Genomic DNA, 21,864 nt, shown 5'->3' on the forward strand with positions numbered 1-21,864 from the left:
TCTGGGTCTTAGACTGCAGCGGGAATGAACGAACAACACCCACGGAGCTCGGCCAAGGTCAGGGGAAGAAGACAAGGTTCCAGGGGCTAGAGGAGGACGCGGCCTGTGCCCCTTCCTCCTCCTTGCTCTGGGGGGGGCTTCCTGCCTCGGGCCTGGCCCCAGCCTCAGGGATGATCCTGTCCTGGGCTCTCCAAGTCCTGGATGAGGAGGTGGGAGGGGTCCCAGGAGAACCAAGGCACAGACAGATCCAGGCTTCAATCCTGCATCGGCCTCTTCCTGCAGGTCACGCCCTTCTCTGGGCCCCAATTTCCAAATGTGCAGAATGCGGACAAGCGGCCCAGCTCCCAGAGTTGTGATGGGCTTGTTGTGGGGATTCAATGGGGCCCGGCTGGTGGGAAAAAGTCTCTAAACCGGGGCATCCCGTGTGGGTATGAGGCAAAGAGGTTCTTTTTGCAGCCCCAGAGTTGAGATTGGCAGGCCTACTGCACAGGAAGCCCTAACACAGGGGGCCCTGCGACCGAGACCACCAGCATCTCAGGCCTACTTCACTGGGAAAACCCTGCCTGCAAAGCTCGTGGCATACGGTCGGTGCTTGATAAATGCTGTTTTTTTTCTGAGTTAGCGCTCTGCGGACAGTCGGGAAGCCTGGCTTCTAATCGCAGTTCCACTGCTGTGTGATCTAGGACAGGTTCTACAACCTCTCTGAGCCGTGATCATGCCTTTAGTGCCAGCTCCGGCTTGCAGTCGCTCCGGTGAGGAAGCTGGGGACATCTCAGGGCCAGCAGGACTGTCCCCCGGGAGCTCCTGGGGGCAGGGATGGTGTTCATTTCCGCCTCTCTAAGATGAAAACCAAACCCCACTGCTCCCTTGCCTTGTGGCAACACTGTATAACAAAGACGATAAACGGATTCAACCGTTTCCAAGGAGTGGCCAGCAGAGCTGGAGGAGAGCCTTCCCTGCGCTGCATGGTCACTTCTCAGCTGAGGAAGCTGAGGCCACAGCAGGGAGTAGACTCACCCAAAGGCACAGAGAATGGGGGTCAGGAGGAAATGCCTGGAAAAGGGTCTGAGGCTGGGCGGGAGGAGGTGATGAACGGACAGCACTTTGGCCCCAGTCTTCCTGCAGGCCGCCTGAGAACCTGGCCCCAGGCCCGCTGGGTGCCGGCGTTAACTCACTGCCAAGTAAGTGCCGCTGTCACCCACGAGGTCCCTCAGGAAACCTGTAAAGGCCTTGTCGCAGGGCGGGGGGAGCTTGTCTTGTTCATGCCACCAGGACAGCTACAGGGTCACTGGCTCCTCCAAGGACCCTCTGAAAGACCCTCTAGACCAGCACTGGACCCTGGAATTTCTGCAATGATGAAAATGTTCTATTTCTACACTGTCTGATACCACAGCCACTAGCCACATGTGGCCACTGAACTCTTGAAATGAAGCTAGTGTGATGGAGTAACTGAATTGTTTAATTTTCACAAATTACAATTTAAATATCGACGGTCACATGTGGCTAGTGGCTGTGGCATTGGCCGTCGCTGCCTGTGTCAACTGTACCTCCACCACCACACCAAGCTGACACTGCTACCGGCACAGGGCTGAGCTCCTGGGGCCCCCCCTCCTCATGAAGGCCACTCTGTACAGGGGAGGGGTCAAACCCAGCTGGCCTTCCCAGGGGTGTCTACCACCTCTGCCCCAAATACCACCTAAGCAGCCCTAGAGCTGCCTGCAGCTGGAATAGCCTGGAAGGAGGCCCTCTGTCCTTGGGAAACTGTAGACTTTGCCCCTGGGAGCCCACTTTAAAAACTGATCATGCTGTGTGACATCAGGCAAAGTACTGCCCTCTCTGAAGTTCAACTTCACTGAACCAAAATGCAGGGGGTGCAGCTACCTGATGCCAGGCAGAATTTTTTTTTTTTTTTAAGACACCTGCCCACCCTCTATCACAGAACTTGCCCCAGGAAAAGTCTACAGGAAAATGACGTTATTATTTTCTCTCTCCCTCTCTTTTTTGTTTTTTTGGCTGAGCCGTGCAGCTCATGGGATCTTAGTTCCCCTACTGGGGATCAAACCCGGGCCCTTGGCAGTGAAAGCTCTGAGTCCTAACCGCTAGACCGCCAGGGAATTCCCTGTTATTTTCTCATTTGGGATAAACTGCTATAGGTTTAGGTACGGAGGCAAGGGTGCCAGAGGAGTGATGCAGTTACAGCCCTGGCTTTAACAACAGGGGTGACAGCTTTCTAATGAATCACTGACGCATTACCCTCCAGGTGACCTGCTGGGAGGCAGACTTGTGACCATCCCAGGGACGGGACGTCAACTGTAAGAGGTGACGAAACGAAGACAGGGTGAGGGGGCGAGGGGGCGAGGGCTGAAGTCCCACACACTTGACCTCACTTAAGCCTCCCACCCCCGGCGTCGGCAGACGGGCCTCGTAGCAGACGGGGACTCTGAGGCTCAGGCCGGCGAGGGCTCCTGTGAGCAGCAGAGCTTACGAAGGCTGGCTGCCCCGCTCCTCCCGGGACGGGCAGGGGCCCTCACCATGGAATCTAAGGCAGACACGAGGCTCGTGATGATCTCGTCTTTGCGGGCGATGGCGGAGTTCCAGCGGTCAGGCCCACAGCCGTTTGTGGGGACGTCGCAGCGCTTTCCCAGCAAGGCCATGGTCGCCTGGATGGAGGAAGGGAAGAGGCGGAGGTGGCCGTGGGCCATAGGGCGTGGCATGCCACCACTAACCCGCCAGGCCCCCGGGATCCCCAAGGCCACCTCGACTTCCCGGGTGGGACAAATCAAGAGCTGGCCTTTTCTTCACCTAAGGGTCTTACATGCATGATGGGGTTTGAGCTCTGACAGGCCTGGACACACAGCACCTGCACACAGGTGTGGGAACAGACAGCAGGATAACGGAGGCGGGTGCCTCAGGGCACGTCTCCCGAGTCTGCACCCCCACAGCCAAAGCCACAAGCAGTGTGCCCGGCAGGCCCTAAACGCCAACTCTCCCCACGCACACCCCTCTGGCCATGGCCCTCCCTTGCCCACACACCCTCCATAGCGCCCTGCTGCCCACATTAGCTCCTGACTCCTCAGCTTGGTATTCAAGGGTCTAGACTCTTGTCCCTCGCCTCAACTCCTCCTTATACCCCATGCTCTAGGCACTCTAAGTGTCACCATCCTCCAAACATATGGACATCCTTCACGGCTCCTCAGCTGTCACCAGTTCTGTTCTCCCTGAGTGCCCTCCCTGGCCCCTTTGGCATCTACTGACTGCCCCCTTAGCTTTTTTTTTTTTTTTTTTTTTTGCGGTACGCGGGCCTCTCACTGTCGTGGCCTCTCCCGTTGCGGAGCACAGGCTCCGGACGCGCAGGCTCAGCGGCCATGGCTCACGGGCCCAGCCGCTCCGCAGCATGTGGGGTCTTCCCGGACCGGGGCATGAACCCACGTCCCCTGCATCGGCAGGCAGACTCTCAACCACTGTGCCACCAGGGAAGCCCTGCCCCCTTAGCTTTTAATTGTCACCTCTGCTGGGAAGGTGCCCCGGATTGCCCCACCTCCTGCCCCTTCCTGCCCAGGCTGGTCAGGTGTCCCTGGCCTCCCACCTGTCCCCAAGCCCCCCATCACAGCTGTGTATCAAGTCACATGCTCCCCGGGGGAAGGCCACCACCCCAAGGCCATGGAATTTCGGTCTACTTCCTGGCTTCCAGGACTGAATCTCAGAGGTGCAGAGAGATACCACGGGGCAGAGGCCCCTTCACCTCAGGTGAGGTTTCCCCAACATAGGACGTTGCCCCTCGTCATGAGGTTCCCGGAAGACAGAGCTGTATCCTCCCCCCTTGCTGAGGTGCCCTCAGATCAGGGCGTCATATCGGGGCTACAGCAGGCAGGGAACAAGTCTGCTGGCCCTGTATTACCCAGCCGGGCCTGGGCCCCACTAGATACAAAGGTCAGCCTCCCTCGGTCCCCGATCCATCCTGCCCCTCCCTTTCCTGACCCAGGAATCAGGTCCAGGGGGCCCACCCACAGGATGCCCCAGTGCCAGCATCTTCCTATGGGGCAGCTGTCCCCTCGCCAATCCAAGCAAAGGAGAAGGTAGAGGGCAGAGGCAGGAACGCTCAGTTTCCCTCCCCGGGCTCAGACCTTCTAGTGCTCTGTGCAAGGGCCCCAGGTGGCCAGTTCAGGGGTGGGATCAGGGAACAGAGCTGCAGGCATCGGAGGGAGCCTGTGAGTCCTGCCCTCTCTGCTTCTTGGGGGTAAAGGAGTCTGTGCATGTAACTGGGGTTGGGGGTCGGAGGTCCTGGGTAGGTGATGGCTGGGCCTGGCACCTAATATAGTGCCAAGTCCACAGTGTCTTCTGCCCCCTGGACTGTAAACTCTATGAGGTCAGGGACTGGTCTGCCAATCACTGCTGCACCCCCAGTGTCCAGCTCAGTGTAGTCCAAACCACAGACTGTAGCCTTTTAGTGGGTTGTAAAATCAATGACATGGAACAGCAATCAGAGCACGTCACACATAACAAGGTGAGATGCATCCAATGACGGAGACGGAAACATTCAAAGGAATTAGGGATGCAGCAGAGCTTGGCTCTGGACTCCGTCCTGGCCCAAGTTGGCTACTTGGCTGTACATAAATACTGATTTTAATAAGAGGCCAGGGACTTACCTGGTGGCGCAGGGGTTAAGAATCTGCCTGCCAATGCAGGGGACACGAGTTCGAGCCCTGGTCTGGGAAGATCCCCCATGCCGTGGAGCAACTAAGCCCGCGAGCCACAACTACTGAGCCCGTGTGCTGCAGCTACTGAAGCCCGCGCGCCTAGAGCCCATGCTCCGCAATAAGAGAAGCCACCGCAACGAGAAGCCTGCGCACCGCAACGGAGAGTAGCCCCCGCTCGCTGCAACTAGAGAAAAGCCGGCGCGCAGCAACGAAGACCCAACACAGCCAAAAATAAATAAAATAAATTAAAACAAAACAAAACAAACAAAAACAAAATAACTGGCCAGGTCAGCAGTTGGCCAAAATGTGTATGGGTTCACTTCGAAATGTTTATAAAATGTATTTCTCCTCCTAGGTTGCCTTATTTATTTATTTATTTTTGGCCGTGCTGTGTGCGTGTGGGATCTTAGTTCCCCGACCAGGGATCCGAACCTGTGATCCCTGCACTGGAAGCGTGGAGCCCTAACCACTGGACCACCAGGGAAGTCCCGGTTGCCTTATTTTTAATAAAAGCTCGAAACCCACGTTATCAGGGATGCTGAGGGTATGACAGGCCCCAGTGGGACCTGCTAATGGACCAAGCATCAGCCAGGGGCCTTCTGTGGCACGAAGCCCAATCGCAGGTCTGTTGCACGACCAGCTGAGAGGTTTGCCTGCCTGGGGCGCGTGAAGTCTTGCCTCCTCCCCTCAGCTGCCCCCTGCCCCCCAGTCCCTTGAGCCACTTCCAGAAAGGCCTCAGGCTGCCAGCCTCCCAGCTGCTGGAGCCCAAATCGAATCAGGGCAAAGCAGGAGGCACCAGACAGCGCGCCAGCCCTGGCCTCCGGTCGCCCCAGACGGCTGCTGGCTCCTTCCGGCAAAGGTCCTAATCCATTTAGAAAGGAGCCAGGGACTCAGGGACGGAGGAGGAGGGGGCCGGGCTGTGGGCCATCCCCTGACTTCTAGTCCGTCCGGGCTCCCAGGACGCTCTGTCTGGAGCCGGAGCCCAAGGAGGCCGAGCCCTAGGCAGCTGGGTGCGTTTGGGTAGGAGGGCAGAAGATCCTCCCGGGCCTTGGAGCGAGGGGCAGGCTCCCGTGGCTGGAGCGGCTGTGGGTGGAACAGGGGAACCAGAGCACTGGGCTGGGAGCCACGAGCCATGAACCACGCACACAGTGAGACCCAGGCCTGAGGCTGCCAGGACCGCATTGGACCAACCACCTAATTCCCCCGTTTTCTCATTTGTAAGGTGGGGCTACTTCTAATCTGAAAACGAGGGAGAAGACAACCACCCAATGAAACCAACAAACAACACAGAACAGAGCGCGAAGTATGCTAGTTAACCAGGAGGCAAGTGCCCAAAAAACGAACAGGACAAAGTCCCCAGGGGGAGTGGATGGCAAGAACAGAGGCCACTGCCTGAGCCGTCACACACGCCACACACCAGCAAGTGAGGACAAGGGGCCGGGTGAGGCTGGAGGCAGCTAAGGGCTGCTCTGTGTCACCTGAGAGAGGATATCAGAAGTGACATCCTGGGTGATGGGTGGCTGGCTCCTGACCTGAGGCACAAGTGGCCAGGAAGCCCTCAGTGACAAGGGACTTCCACCCACCCCCAGGTTCCTGGGGGGGTAAGGCCTACGAGGGCCAAGAGGCAGCAGGGGGCTGTGAGCATCCCTCCCCAAACCCTTCTCCCAGGGCTGCCAAGGGTCACACACCTGGCTTCCGCCCCACCTCCCGGCCACGTCCCTCCTGGCACTGACCGCTGACCGCTGGAGGGTCCTGGGCCCTCTTCTCATCCCCGTCCCACTCCCTCCCTCGCTGCGAGGCAATCTCACGGCTTACATGTCACCTGTATGCTGGGGACTCTCCACTTCTCTGTCCCCTCCCCCGTCTCCTGAGATGCTACCTCCTTCCCCGTCTCCTGTTCAACGTCTAACAAGCAACCCAAACGGAACACGGCCCGCGCTTCCCGCTCAGATCCGCTCCTCTCCTGCCATCAGCTCAGATGCAGGCTGACGCTGAGGCCTCACCCCCGGCTCTCTTCTGCCACGTCCCTGAAACAATCCAGCGAGAGTCCTGCGAGCTCGGCTCCAGGATGCACCCAGGTCTGCCCGCTTCTCGCCGCCTCCCCGTCCAGGCCACCATCCTCGCTCACCCACGTGGGGACAGTGGCTCCCCACTGTAGCCTCCCTGCCCTCCTCCTGCCCCCACGGTCCCCCTGCAAGCAGCTGCCACACCAGTCTCACGCGGCTCTCCCGCTAAGAAGCTTCCAGGGGGTTCCCACCGCGGGCAGAATGTCACCTCCCCACGCTGCAGGCTGTGTGACCTGGGCCTGTCTGCCCTCCCCGCTCTGTGCTGGTTCCAGCACCGCCCTCCTTCTGTCCCCAAAACACACCGTGTGCTCCCTTCTGGGGCCTCGGACTCGCGGCTCCTCCCGCCCGGAAGGTTCTGCCCGGTCCCCGTCTCCTCCCGCTGCCCCCTTCGCTCCATCAGGCCTCCCCACAACCACCAGGTCCTCTGCGCCTTCCCTGACCCAGCAGCCAGGCGGCAGCCCCCACCCCTTCGTTTATTTCCTTCATAACATCCGAAGTGACCTGTTCACGTGCGTCCTGCCAGATTTCCCCACCTGGAACGTGGCCCCGGGAGACCAGAGGCTGTCAGGTTTACCAAACCTTCACTGCCTTGAGCACCTGCCTGGGATTTCAGGGACACTCAACAAATATTCGGGGAAACGGGGACTTCCCTGGCCGTCCAGTGATTAGGACTCCGAGCTTCCACTGCACGGGGCATGGGTTCGATCCCTGGTCACGGAACTAAGATTGGGGAGCTAAGATCCTGCGTGCCGCGTGGAGTGGCCCAAAACAAAAATATCTGGGGAACTGACAAGTGTGATGGTCAGCCACTTTGGGTGGGAGCCAGGATGTTTGCAAGCTAGAAGCAGGGTGGTCTGACAACAATAAAAAGGTAACATGGGGGACTGCAACTTTGGATGTATTTGGATCACGAAGGAGGAACAGTCCAGGAACTGAAAATGAGGGAGGCTGCTGGGTCAGACAGGTGTCCTGCACAGGTGCTCCTCCAAGCGTGGTCCCAAGGACCTGCAGCATCAGCACCGCCTCGACGCTTGTCACAATGTGAGCCGCCTTCCTTGCTATATCATCACTCCATCACAGACGGTAGTGGGCATGAGCCCGTCCATCTGTCCCTCTGTCACCAAGCCCGGTCCTCTCCCGTCAACATGCTCCATGAGGACTGTACCCCTCACACCTGCCAGGACGCGGGGAGCAGGAAGACCGGCCGATCGAATCCACTGCTGATGCTCAGGCAGGCTGAACAACTCGCCCTGGTTTGCCCGGGACCTTCCTGCGCTTAGCACAGAAACCCCTTAGTCCCAGGCGAAGCAGGATGGCTGGTCTCCCCACGACACAGGGACCAGCAGAGCCGGGAGCCCAAAGGCCCCTCTCGGCCACTGAGGACAAGGACAGACACCAATAAGGAAGGCAAACCATGGACATTAGGTCCTGCCTTTGGGTCCAAAATATCCAATTTCAGTTAGAGATGAGAGACAGGCTTGGGGGCTCCTCAGGGGAGGGGACAAAGGGGTAGGGTCTGCCAGAGGAGAAGGCAGGGCTGTTTCATCCAGGAGATCACAGGAGGGGAGGAAGCCACGCTCTTGATGTGTTTGAAGGTCACACAGGGACCAGAGGGGACAACCTTGTTTTATAAAGCCCCAAAAGGCAGAGCTGGGGCAGGTGGAGGGAAGATCTGGGTCCCCGGTCTGCAGGGACACTGCTGTGTGACACCTGCCCCATCACCCGGCTTTGCCCATGTGTGAGTGAGGCGGGCAGGTGGCCCAGCTGCCGCCAACACCTGCCGGTCCAGCTCCCAGCTTCCTGGGGCCCTCCCCCTAGAAGCCCCGAGGTGACAAGTCTACCTCAGGCCCCGGACGCTGTATTTTTCAGCCCCGGGAGATTCTGACACGCAGTCAGCTACAGGGCCTGGATGATCTCTGGGGATGTTTCCAAGCAGCTCAGTTTTTCTGCCCGCCGCCTGCCTCCTACACTCGTCCAGGATTCCTGGCCCAGACAGTGGCAGCTTTGCTGGCCGCCGAGCGGTAGAGGCCTTCCCGGTCCCTGAGCCAGATTAGCTGAGTGCTGTGTCCATGGCTGAGTCACCGCTGCCCCAACTCAAGGCAGACTTGCCCCCGGGAGGGAGGCCCCCGTGGCAGCCAGGCCCAGAAAGGCCACTCCCCCGGGCCCTGGGAGAGGGTGAGGAGACAGCACTTGGGCTGGGGTTTCCAATCCTAAACAACCCGCACTGGGCCACTAAGAGGCTAAGGGGGGACTGTCCTTGAACTTGTTCTTACTGCTGTCCATGGCCTGGGCATGGCCTTGGGAAGACAGGTGCTCACTCTGGAGGGAACCTGACCTCCCCCAGTGACAGGGGGCCCCGCAGGAGAAGTGGATGGGGCTGATGGGGGGGGAGGGGAGAAGGGTGTGTAGGCAAAAAATCAGGGCTGCAGATAAACGTTCCAGCTCAACCCATAAAAAAAAACCCTTTCCCCACCCACCATCCTAGACGCCCCCTTCACCCAGGGGTTCAGCACCCCCCACGCCCCTTCCCTCCTTGCCCTGCTTCCCCTGCCAGCTCCCTCTTCCTCTCCCTGGCTGAAGAGCCACTCTCTTGTCCCCCTCCCCTGGGAGTGCCTGTTTCCGAGCACGCTGACACCTGTGACCTCCACCCCTGGAGGGCAGCAGGATGGAGGGAACTGGGCCCATTTCAAGGGTGAGAAAACCAAGTCCCAGAGGCAGCACAGTTTTGCTCCAAGTGAGCGATGAAGCCAGGATGAGATCAGGGACATCTGACACTCACGGTCCGTTCTCTTTTTGCTCCACCTTGGCGCAGGACTCTTAATTCAGAGGAACGGGGCTAAGGGTGGAACCCCAGGCACGGTGACAGGACAGCCAGGTGGCTGATGAGACCGGTGGGTTGGCCCCACTCCTGGCTGGAGCCGGGCAGACGGGAACCAGGGCAGGGCTTGTGCACAGGACCGCAGGAGCCCAGGCGCTGGTCCTTCACACCGTGAGCCCAGGGACTCGCGGCCGCACGCAGAGGACACGCAAAGTGGGCCAGAGCCAGAACAGCAGGTGCCCAGGGGAGGGAGGGAAGAAGCCGAAGCACTGCTCCCCAGGTGCCCAGGACTGGTTAGGCCCCGACGCACGGTTAATTCTCACAACCACCCTCATTTCACAGAGAAGGATTTCGAGTTTCAAGCGTCCCAAAGCCAGGATGTGGCAAAGCCAGGACCTGAGACCAGATCACACCGACTGATCCCGGTTCCTTCCACCCCACGACGCAGCCTTCAACTCACTTCCCTCTGGAGCAGCGACAGATCGGGGGGCTCAGCCCGGCTGGCAGAGAAGGGGGTCCACCCTGCGCCCTGCTTCCCTGCCCGTGGGACCCCAGGGCAGGCACAGGTAAGGAGACTCCTGGCAGGAGGGTATATTTCTCCTTCCTGGGCCTGCAGGAAGCGAGCCTGTCCCCAGAGCCCAGGGCCACCTTTGACAGGTTCCTTCCCTGGACAGTGGCCCAACTGGGAATCCCAAGTCCCTCAAGTCTCCACCGAGGTTGAAGAGTACTTGTTGAAAGAGGCAGAAGTGTGAGTGAGCATTCATGTGTCAGCATGGGGACGGGTAAAAAAAAGAGACAGTGCGTGTATGACACACACAGAACAAGAGACGCCACCAGTCAGAGTGAGACCGAGAGGCCTGCCCTCACCAGGCTGGGGAGGGTCACTTGTCCCTGCTGGCTTGGGGGTGAACCGAGAAACAAACGCCACCCGCCCTCCCGCAAGCAGCCTATCTAGGGGGTGGCGAGCAACGGGCTACCCACGGGCCGGGCCTGCAGCAGCCCAGGCCCTCCTCCCACGTGCCGGCGCGTCCGGGTCCCCCAGTATCAGGAGCACACGTGTTGGGCGCCCCTCCTTCCTTTCCACACACATTTGTTGAACCCCGAGGGCTACACTGGGTGCTCATCAGACACCCAGCAAGGCCACACTGGGACAGAACAGCAAGCACACCTCCACCTGGCCATCAGTTGGGTCAAAGTCCCAAGGCAATGTGCTCTGGGGGGGTGGGGCGGGCAGCCTACAACAACTCAGCAGAAGCTGGAGGTCTGGCCACCTGTGGGGAGGCCCCAGGCGAGATGCTTCCCGGGCCTCCTTTCACCCCAATTTGTTTACTTAACACCTCCTGGAAATGACTCAGACAGCTGTGCCTGCCCTCCTAGAGCTCACAGGACCAGTCCACAAAAAATTACAGAACCAGGGATTTCCCTGGTGGTGCAATGGTTAAGAATCTGCCTGCCAATGCAGGGGACACGGGTTCGAGCCCTGGTCTGGGAAGATTCCACATGCCGCGGAGCAACTAAGCCCGTGCGCCACAACTACCGAGCCTGCGCTCTAGAGCCCACGAGCCACAACTACTGAGCCCACGTGCCACAACTACTGAAGCCCGCGCGCCTAGAGCCCGTGCTCCACGGCAAGAGAAGCCACCGCGATGAGACGCCTGCACACTGCAATGAAGAGTAGCCCCGGCTCGCCACAACTAGAGAAAGCCCGCACGCAGCAACGAAGACCCAATGCTGCCAAAAATAAATAAGTTAATTAAAAAAATTACAGAACCATGGAATGAGAATAAGAGAAGCTCACCCAGGCAACAAGGCTTGATATGGGGGAAAAGGGTTCCCCCCCTTTATTTGTTTATCAAATATTTATTTATTTATTTGGCTGTGCCAGGTCTTAATTGTGGCATGTGGGATCTTTAGTTGCAGCATGTGGGATCTAGTTCCCTGACCGGCGATCGAACCCGGGCCCCCTGCATTGGGAGTGCGGAGTCTTAACTGCTGGACCACAAGGGAAGTCCCTACCCCCTTTTATTTAAACAATTTCTGTTTATTTAGCTTTGGAGGAGTCAGGGTTTCCAAACAAGGTTTTCCTGAGTTGATGATTGTTGAGAAGGGTTTTGAAGGGTGAATAGGAGTTCTCTGAGAACACAAATGTACAGACAGTATTCTATCGCATTTCTGTGGAGAGAGGCATAGGCAAGAAGCATGGCTTGGAGATACATAACATTCACTCTATGAGTAAGGGGAAGTGTTGGTTGTACTCACTAAGTGTCAACACTAAAATGAGAGTGGCTGCTCAGTGACCTCTGCTGGAATGGGGCAAGGGGGGAGAGAATGTACCTGGCAAACACATCTCTGACCCACAGGTGAGTGTGAGCACTAGCAACCCAACACATACTTACCCACATCACAGGTGCACACGCAAGTATGCTGATGCAAGTCCTGCTGGGGCTCCCCCCACAGGGAGACAGTCAGAGAGAAAGCACCAACCCAAGCCCAGGCCCAGCACTGCCACACACACAGATGAACAGGACACAAACCTTGCCCTCGGGGGTCACCGTCCTGTCCAAAGTCACTGCTATACCAGGAGATGACCTGATCCCTGATCCCAGCCTCGCTGCCCTCCCTCTGGTGCCCAACACACCAGCCTACAGGCCCCGGGACATGCCTGACCTCTGGCTTCTGGGCCGTAGCACCCCTGTGCCCTTCAGAAGAGACACCCTTCCCTCTGCCTGGCTCACTCTTTGCTGTGGTCAGGCATGTCCTGACCCTCCAGGCTGGCCTGCTGCCCCTCGTGTGGGCACCCACAGCTCCTTCTTCCCTCCAACCCTGCAACTCTCCTTCAGTTAGGATGCAGAGGCGTCTGGGCCCCCATGAGACCACCAGTTCCTGTGTACCCCCAGGCCTGCTGAGTACCAGCCTGGTACACAAAGGCCTGGAAAGGTGTCTGATGGGAGGCGCTGTTTCTGCAGGTTTGAAAGAATCAGGAGACGTGAACAAGGTGGGTGGGGAGGAAGGCGGCACTCTGGACAGGAGGTGGCATGGGCAAAGACCCTGAGTCACTAGCAAGCACGATGTGGCTCAGGGTCGTCAGTGAGGTTGGGAGGGCGGATGGCTGAAGCACTTTCAACACAGACCACAGTCAGGTTCTGGGACTGTCTAGTAGGAATCCCACCCTTGACCTCAGAGCCTGGGACTGCACTTCAGAGGTCCTGCTCCAGCCCTGGTCCGAGGGGCAAGCAGCCTACAAGCCTAAGAGGACACACCCCGCCACGAGCCCGCATCTGCCCCAGACCACCTTCTGGGCACTCAGGCCCCTGGAATCCACTGGGCAAGCAATTCCCCGACCTGGACCCCCAGGGGGCCTCTCCTCTGGTGTGTCCACCCAAGGCGGCTTTAAACATGATGGCAAATTCTTTGACACTTCTCCCATCCAACGGTGACATCCAATTCCCATCCTCTTGAACATGGGCCTTAATCACTCACGTTTTTAAATTAATTAATTAATTAATCTGGCTGCACCGGGTCTTAGCTGTGGCTGGCGGGGGTCTTCACTGCCATGTGTGGGATCTTTAGTTGCGACATGCAGGATCTTTAGTTGCGGCACACAGGATCTAGTTCCCTGACCAGGGATGGAACCCGGGCCCCCTGCACTGGGAGCAAGGAGTCTTAACTACTGGACCACCAGGGACGTCCCTTAATCACTCACTTCTAACCAACAGATGTTCTGGAGATGCCACCCTGACCTCCAAGGCCAGGTCCCAAAGGGCGCTTGGTTTCTCCTGGCATCTTGCTCTCTTGGAGACACTGAACATCGGAGCTCTGGGTCAACATATAAGCAGTCTGGCTGTCCTGAAGCCACCGTGCTGGACAGGTTGAGTGGATCTAGAGATGCCTGAGGAGCCCCAGCTCTTTCCCAGGCCAGGCACCAGCCTTGTGAGTAAGGAAGTCTTTGAGACAACCCTGACCCCAGCCATCTTTTGACTGTAATTGTAGGAGAGACCTCGAACAAGAACCATCTAGCTGAGTCTAGTCAAATCCCAAACTGTGAGAGATTAAAATGAGAAATGACTGTTGTTTGACATTGCTAAGTTTGGGGCTATTTGTTATGCAGTGATAGGTAACTGATACACTGAGGGCAGACCATGCAGGTGCAGGTGCATCCCCAGGGGGCAGCTGTTTGGAAGGGCGAATGGAACTTGGGTACATGTTTAGGGTGTCCACAGGCATGTGTGCAAGGTTGCCCCCAGTGTGGGGCAGAGCTGAGATGGCAAGAGAAGCGGGGGTCAGCTGGGAATTTCCACCCACCCCCTCTTCCTGGTTGGTGTATATTACCAGAGAGCCCTTCTATAAGAACAGCTGCTCAAATTTGCCCTTAAGGACTTGTGGTAGGCCCAAAAAAGGCCCCGCAAAGACAGTCATATCCTAATCCCTGGAGCCTGAAATGTCACCTTATATGGAAAAATCACTTTTGCAGATGTGATTAAGTTAATGACCTCGCAATGCGGAGATTATCCTGGATTATCTGGGTGGGCCTTAAATGCCATTACACATATCCTCATAAGGAGGCAGAAGGAGATTTGACCCACACAGAAGGCCACATGAAGACAGAGCAGGGAGAGATGGGAAGATGCCGGCCTTCAATACCGGAGTGATGCGGCCACAAGCCACAGGATGCCAGCAGCCACCAGAAGCCGGAAGAAGCGGGGACAGATTCTCCCTGAGAGCCTCTAGAGATAGCACAACCCTACTGACACCTTGATTTTGACCCAGTGGTACTGATTCTGGTTCTGGTCTCCCACACTCTAAGAAAAAATTTTTCGGTTTTTTTAAGGCACTAAGTTTATGGTAATTGTTACAGCAGCCTCAGGAGTGAATCCAGGACCCCTTCACTCACCACGTCCCCCTCACAAATCCCCGTCCACATCCTCAACCTCCTGGACACACATTCCTCAGTTCAGACTTCTACAGAGCTCAGACCTGGGTTTGCTGGAAAGTTCTCCCATCCCTTCCCTATAGGTAATGCCAGGAGCCACCACTGGAAAGAGTTGGATTTTCTCCGGATGCCAGGGGAGCACCTTTGACTCAAGTCTCAATGCCCGAGGTACCAGCTGGGCACTGGAGCCAGTGGAAAAAATACTACCACCACGCCAAAGGCAAGAGCACACACACCACCCAAACACGGCCCCCGCACCATCCGCTGCCATATGCCTGTGTTTCTTGAAAAAGAAGCTTGAGAGAACAAACAAAAAGAAATGTCTCCCCTCCTGAGGGGAGGGGGGGCATCCCTTCTCCCCAGCAGCCCTACCCACCATGGGATCTCCTGTCCCAGGGGCTCCCCAGTGGGGATGGAATTACCTGGGGCCCTGAGTTCTCGCCCCCTCCCCACTGTCCACCCATCACTGCAGCTGGCAGAGAATAAAGCAGGCCACCGCCCTGACTTCCGCACCAGCGGGGCAGCTGGAGGGGGTCTTACACTGGCCACAGTACCATGGAAGGCAGCCCGGATTTGTGGTTGAGACACCAGAATCCCAACCCCGCCTCTGACCCCAGTCCTTTCCCTCCTCCCTGCTAACAGAGCCCCCGTTATGCCCTGGCACCTAAATTCACACGTGGGGCAGCAAATTTTGGGGACGCCCCGAGGCCTTAGGTCAAGGCAATCCCATTCCCTCACCTGGGATTGGTTTAAGGAGAAGCATGGAACCCACTTCTGGCCACTGAGACACGAGGCTTCTAGGAAAGTTCTCCCTGCTCTTAGAAGGGGACCGAAACGAGGATGTCGGGATGGTCTGAATGTGACACCCCCAACCGTGACAGCCATCTGAGGACCACGAGAGGAGCCAGTACAGGAGGTGACGCCATCACGCAGAGGACAGCAGAGCAGACCTGTGGGAGAACCTGGACGCTCATGATCTGGACCTGCCACCTCCGGGCTTCAGGCTGGATATAATAAAAGCCCACGTTTCATAAGCCTCGCTCAGTGGAGGTCTCTTTTTCTTGTAGCTAAAAGCATCCTAGTTAAGTCAACCTTTACCAGTTGTAAAAACAAAAAAACAAAAAAACCCACCCATTTGGGGAATTCCCTGGCAGTCCAAGGGTTAGGACCCGGCGCTTTCACTTTCAGGGCCCGGGTTCAATCCCTGGTTGGGGAACTAAGATCCTGCAAGCCTCGCAGTGTGACCAAAGGAAAAAATCATCCATCTGTTTCTGCCTCCTGGTCTATGTTATAACAGACCAACACTCCTTTTGTAACTGGCGGCTAGAGAGTGGCCATCCCATCTGGTGATCGACCCGCAGAAAGAACCTAGGATTCTGTGGCCAACGGTGGAGCTGGTTCACTCAACCCTCTTCTCTCCTGCCCACAGAGCAGGTACTGGCTGCCCCACCCCTTCCACCTGCTGCCTGGTGGCCAACAGTCCCGTGTGCCTCAGGATGACCAAAGCCACCACCTAGGATGGAAAAGCCAGGGAAGGGAAGGCACTGGTCTCCCTGAAGTCCCAGAAGGCTGCCCCAGGGCTGGGCCACCTGCCTCCAGACTTCTCATTATAGGAGAAAACAAACCCCTCACTTTTTTTTTTTTAATATATTTTTCTTTCTTTCTTTCTTTCTTTCTTTCTGGCTGTGTCAGGTCTCAGTTGCGACACATGGGATCTTTTGTTGCATTGCGTGGGCTCTTCATTGTGGCGCGGGCTTCTCTCCAGTTGTGGTGCCTGGGCTCAGTGGTCATGGCTTGAGGGCTTAGTTGCCCTGCAGCATATGGGATCTTAGTTCCTCAACCAGGGATTGAACCCGCATCCCCTGCACTGGGAGATGGATTCTTTACTACTGGACCACCAGGGAAGTCCCAACCCTCACTTCTTAAGTCTCTGTTTCTCAGATTACTTACAACTGAACACAGTCCTAATGGAAACAGACTCCACGGCAAGCATCTTCATCAAACTCAGACTCACTTCTGCTTCCGTGTCAGGCCACAACCTTTGTTTTTTACTGTCTTTTTAAAAATTTTTATTGAATTTGTTACAATACTGCTTCTGTTTTATGTTTTGGTTTTTTGGCCGCAAGACATGTGGGATCTTAGCTCCCCAACCAGGGACTGAACCTGCACCCCCTGCATTGGAAGGCAAAGTCTTAACCACTGGACCACCAGGGAAGTCCTCCAACCATCTTGCTATATAGTTTATGTTTCTTTACGAATCTTTCAAATCCCTTCTGAAATAAGGTGGGATATAACTAAACAAAAATAAATCAATCCAATAACCTTTAAACAGCCCCAGTGCCGGGCACCGTTCAAGGAGAAAAAGCCCTTCCTTCCAGGAAGCAAGTTATTCCATCTCCCCAAACCTTGCTTTCCTCATCTGGAAAATAGGGCAAATCGGATGTACCTCACTGAACTGTTGAGGGATTAATTCCTGTCAGTTGAAATGGAATCTATTCTTATAGACCTCAGTCTCCAAGACTCTCTTGATAAATATCACCATCTCCTAATCCTTGCCATGGAGGAACATTGGCCCAAGCATCAGATTCGAGTTTCTCCTGCCAAAGCCCCCACCTGCTTCCTTCTAGTGGGTCATCTGGAGACAGAGGGGATGGCTGGTTGAACTTCCCTCTACCATGATCCCTCCCACAAAGCCTCTTTCCTCCACCCTATGCCACCCCAGTTCCTGGCACTCAGATGGTCAGAGGTGTTAGAAGGTAGTAGGGCTCTCATCCCACCCCTGGCATGCATCCAAGGCCGGAAGAAGTCTCAGCAGGATACTGGATGGACCGACTCAAGCACTGAAGGAGGGATCGAAAGAGGTTACTTCTCAGATCCATCCCAGATTTGAGATCCTATATCATAGCAATGTTGATAATAATAACATAATATTATTTTTTTTATAATAATTAAAAATAATTATTTTAGGGCTTCCCTGGTGGCGCAGTGGTTGAGAGTCCGCCTGCCGATGCAGGGGACACAGGTTCGTGCCCCGGTCTGGGAAGATCCCACATGTTGTGGAGCAGCTGGGCCCGTGAGCCATGGCCGCTGAGCCTGCGCGTCTGGAGCCTGTGCTCCACAACGGGAGAGGCCATAACAGTGAGAGGCCCGCGTACCGCAAAATAAATAAATAAATATTATTTTATTAATATTATTATTATCAGTCTCCAAGAGATAATTATACACCCATGTCCATAGCAGCATTATTCACAATAGCCAAGTGTCCACTGATGGATGAATGGATAAAGAAAATGTGGTCTATACATACAATGGAATATTATGCAGCCTTAAAAAGGAAGGAAATTCTGACACCTGCTACCACATGGATGAACCTTGAGGACATTATGCCAAGAGAAACAAGCCAGTCACAGAAAGACAAATACCGTGTGATTCTACTTATAAGCGGCACCCAGAGGAGTCAAATCCACAGAGGCAGAGTGACATGTGGGTGCCAGGGGCTGGGGAGAGGGGGGAGGGGGAGTTAGTGCTCAAGGGGGATAGAATTTCCATTTGGGAAGAAGAAAACAGTTCTGGAGATTTGTTGCACAATGATGTGAACGTACCTAAAGCCACTGAACTGTGCGCTTAAACACGGTTAAGATGGTAAATTTTACGTGATGGGTATCTTACCACAATTAAAAAGTAATAAGGACTTCCCTGATGGCGCAGTGGTCGAGAATCTGCCTGCTAATGCAGGGGACACGGGTTCGAGCCCTGGTCTGGGAGGATCCCACATGCCGCGGAGCAACTAGGCCCGTGAGCCACAACTACTGAGCCTGCGCGTCTGGAGCCTGTGCTCCGCAACGAGAGGGGCCGCGATAGTAAGAGGCCCGCGCACCGCGATGAAGAGTGGCCCCCGCTTGCCGCAACTAGAGAAAGCCCTCGTGCAGTAAGGAAGATCCAACACAGCAAAAATAAATTGATTAATTAATAAAAAATAAGGAATGATATTTTTAAAAAAGTAATAAGACTAACAGTAGCTCCTACCATTTACCGAGCGCTATCAAGGGGACCCATGATGCCAGGCCTGGTGATGCCCATCATCTCCCCAGTCTTTGATTCGTGACTGGCTCCTGAAGCTCCGCACTAGTCCATGTGCATTCATGTCACACTGGTAGAGGTTACAGGGATACAGGCTTTGACTCAACACAGGAAAAGCTACCCCACCAGGAGGGCTGTCTCCAAATGGAAGACCAGGAGCCTCGTGGGCCCCGGGGTTCCCCGTCCCTGGGGGTTTTCAAGTGGAAGTTGCCCACTTATCAAGGCCTCTTAGAGAGGGTCTGTGCAAGTTTTTAAAGGACAGACGGGCACCATCTGCAAAGATCCTTCCGTCAAGTCACCTGGCCTCGGGGTAACGTGGGCAGAGGTGGAAGACAGCTTACATTTACTTTATGTAGAAAGTGAAGCAAGTTGGTAAACAGGATGGCGAGACCAAACTTCACCCACTTTAGAAAAGAAACTCTTAGTGCTTTTAAGTATACAATGTCATAGCACTCAGAGCTGGATGGACCCCCATCCGACCACCTCCACGTGCTTCTGGGGAAGCCAAGGCCCAGAGGGGACGGACTGTACCCCAGACGCCTGCACACTCAGTGCAAGTTCATCCCATAACACGGCGTGCTCTCCCATGAGCGTCAGTGCTGTGCTGGTTGCAGAGTCTTTCTTATTCACCAGAGTAGGGCCTTTAGGGAGACACGCTTTATGTCTTTGAAAACGGGCGATAATCCAGATGGTATCCCGCTTTCAGTGCGTTGCCCATGTGTTTGCCTCCAATGCATTCTCCCTGATGCCTGGTCTGGTGAAAAAGACATCAGATGTATGAACAAAACACAGCTACACGCCATGCTACGGCCAAGTCTCTCCAAGATGATGAAAGAATCCAGGTGCGAAAGGTCACGCGGTAGAACTCCTTTTATGTGCGGTTCAAACACAGGCCAAACTCTGACGGACGTTACAGGTTGGGATGGTGGTCATGTTGGCAGGGAAGTGGGGTGGGCTGGCTGCTGGAAGGGGGCATGATAGAGGCCTCTGGGGGGCTGGGAATGCTCCAAACTTGATCTGGGTAGTTACCTGGGTGACTTGCTTTCTAACACTTACCGAGCTGCTGACGTAATAAATAGCTTTGTCCCCCCTCAATAAACCGCTTTAAAGAGACAGGTTTGGGATCCCCAGTTACGCGACACACAAGAAAGTTGTCTTGACACGTCTCCAGAGCTTTAACCGAGTTCCCACCCTTTGACCCAGTCCTTTAATCAATGCATCCTTTTTTTTCTCTCTTGGCCGAGCCGCAAGGCATGCGGGATCTTAGTTCCCTGACCAGGGATTGAACTCGGCAGTGAAAGTGTGAAACCCTAACCCCTGGACGCCAGGGAATTCCCTAACAATTTATCCTGAGAAAATTATCCAAAACACAAAGATTTATGTACAAAAACATTTCACCAAAGCATGTCCTACATCCGTAAATACACACGCCAACACACAAAAAAGGGAAACGGCAGACAACCTAAGTGCCCCACCGGAGCTGAAACCAGCATCATACAGACTAATGACCTCGCGGAAAAGCCTGGGATGGAGACTGGAGACATTTCATCTCCGTGGACATTTCATCCACGAGTGACTTGCTCTCCTCTACTCTTCTGCGTTTTGTAAATGATCTGCAGTGAGGAGTATGACTTTTGCAATTGGAAAGAAATAACAGAAACCTCGTTCTTAAAAAAAAAAGTTTTTTTAAAGAACCAACCCACGTGCTGCCCCACCCCCGGGACAGGAAAGCAGCCCAGGCCCGGGCAAAGGGCAAACACGTGCATCACGCTGCTTCCTGGGGAAACGAGGGAGGCCTTCTGCCTTCCCCGCCTTCCGCTTGGAGGAGGAGCTGGGGCCTGGCCGTGGGAAGCCCCGCCCCTGCTGAGCCCTGGATTCTGGAAAGTGGGGCTTCAGCCCTCTCAGGTGGGGATGGGGGGCTCATGAAGGTGAGCTCTCTTCTCAGAGCGGGCTCCCGAGGACCAGGCTAGGGCCACGCCTGTGCTCAGGGCGCCAAGCTAACGAAGGGAACCCTCAAACCCAGGCTCTGCCCCAGAGGGGACGGGGCAGGTGCTGTTGGCAGTGTGCGGGTGTCTGGGTCGCCTCAGGGGCCTGTCCCAGCGGGAGGGGAGGCCAGGCTCCGGTGGGCAGACAGCTCCCCGGGGGTCAGGTTTCCATTTCGTTATTTAAAGCCCGGCTCCTGGCGGGCAGGCAGGGGCGGCCACCGCCTGCGTGACCAGGATGAGGAATCGCAATCCTGACTCGGGCCCGCGTGCCCATGGCAACTGGCGTCGTGGCCTTGGAGACTAATCTCCAGGCTGCCAGCCCGCAGGGGCCTCTCTGGGCGGGGCGTCGCTCCTTGCGGAGGCCCTGGGCTGGGGAGCGGAGATCAGGCACTCTCCCAGCTGAGGAGGGGGCATCTGGCCTCGCAGCAGGGCCCCCAGCCAGGCTCAAAATGCACCAGTTCCCATGGGCACAGCCTCTGCCACACCCCGCCCCCAACTCATGGTCACGCATGTGGGGACATGACCATATGCGCACACACGCCAAAACCATCACACTTCATTCCACAGAGCACTGGGACAGACAGCAGGTGTTCCTGCCCTAGAGAGAGTCCCAGGCTGGGAGGAGATAGGATAGTTACGATAAAACAGACTTAGAAAGAAAGAGATTAAACACAGGGTGACACTCCTTGATTTGAGTGGTGGTTACACGGGGCATATACGTAGGTTAAAACTCATCACGCTGGACACTTAAGATTTATGCATTTTACTGTTAAGTAAATTATACTTCCGTCAAAGGTAAAAAGTGACACACAAGAAGCACAGGATGGTGGAAGGCGGAATCAGGGAAGACTCCTTGGAGGAGGCGATACCCAAGCTGACTGCAGTGTGTCATGTCACGTGGGAGCAGGAGTTTGCAGGGGAGGAGCAAAGCCCGGGCAGCAATACCCAGGCACCGCTCACCTACAAGGGGGATGACTGCTCTGCCCCCCGCAGGGCCCACCTCCTTGGAATAAAATGCTGAGCAAATACGGCAGGACCGTTTGAAGGAAACCCAACCACCAGCCAGGGCCGCCCATGTGTCTTGGTCGAGCCTGAGCCGAGCGCTGGGTTGAGTGGGGACGGGCCTGGCTCTGCGTGGCTGGAATGTCCAGGGCAGGGCAGGAAGTGGTGGGTGAAGACGTGGGCATGGTTGCTGGGGCCAGGTCAAGGACCTTGGACGGTCATCATTTGGGGGATGGGAACCACCGGCAGGTTTGGGGCGGGGGCAAGACAAGGTTAGTTTAGGGGT

The 21,864-nt window shown here is 55.9% G+C and overlaps 1 protein-coding gene across 5 annotated transcripts in view; it reads right to left on the reverse strand.

Moving 5' to 3' along the window:
- GTF2IRD1 (GTF2I repeat domain containing 1) overlaps positions 1 to 21,864 on the reverse strand; it is a 112,186-nt gene that overhangs the window by 74,889 nt on the left and 15,433 nt on the right. For all 5 annotated transcript variants that reach the window (XM_079899148.1, XM_079899147.1, XM_079899150.1 and 2 more), the window contains exon 2: positions 2,532 to 2,660. In XM_079899148.1, coding sequence (XP_079755274.1) covers positions 2,532 to 2,654 — 123 coding nt within the window. In that variant the 5' untranslated portion in view covers positions 2,655 to 2,660. The remainder of the gene's footprint in view (positions 1 to 2,531; positions 2,661 to 21,864) is intronic.

Source organism: Stenella coeruleoalba, assembly GCF_951394435.1.
Source record: "Stenella coeruleoalba genome assembly, chromosome: 15".
Taxonomy (NCBI): Eukaryota; Metazoa; Chordata; class Mammalia; order Artiodactyla; family Delphinidae; genus Stenella; species Stenella coeruleoalba.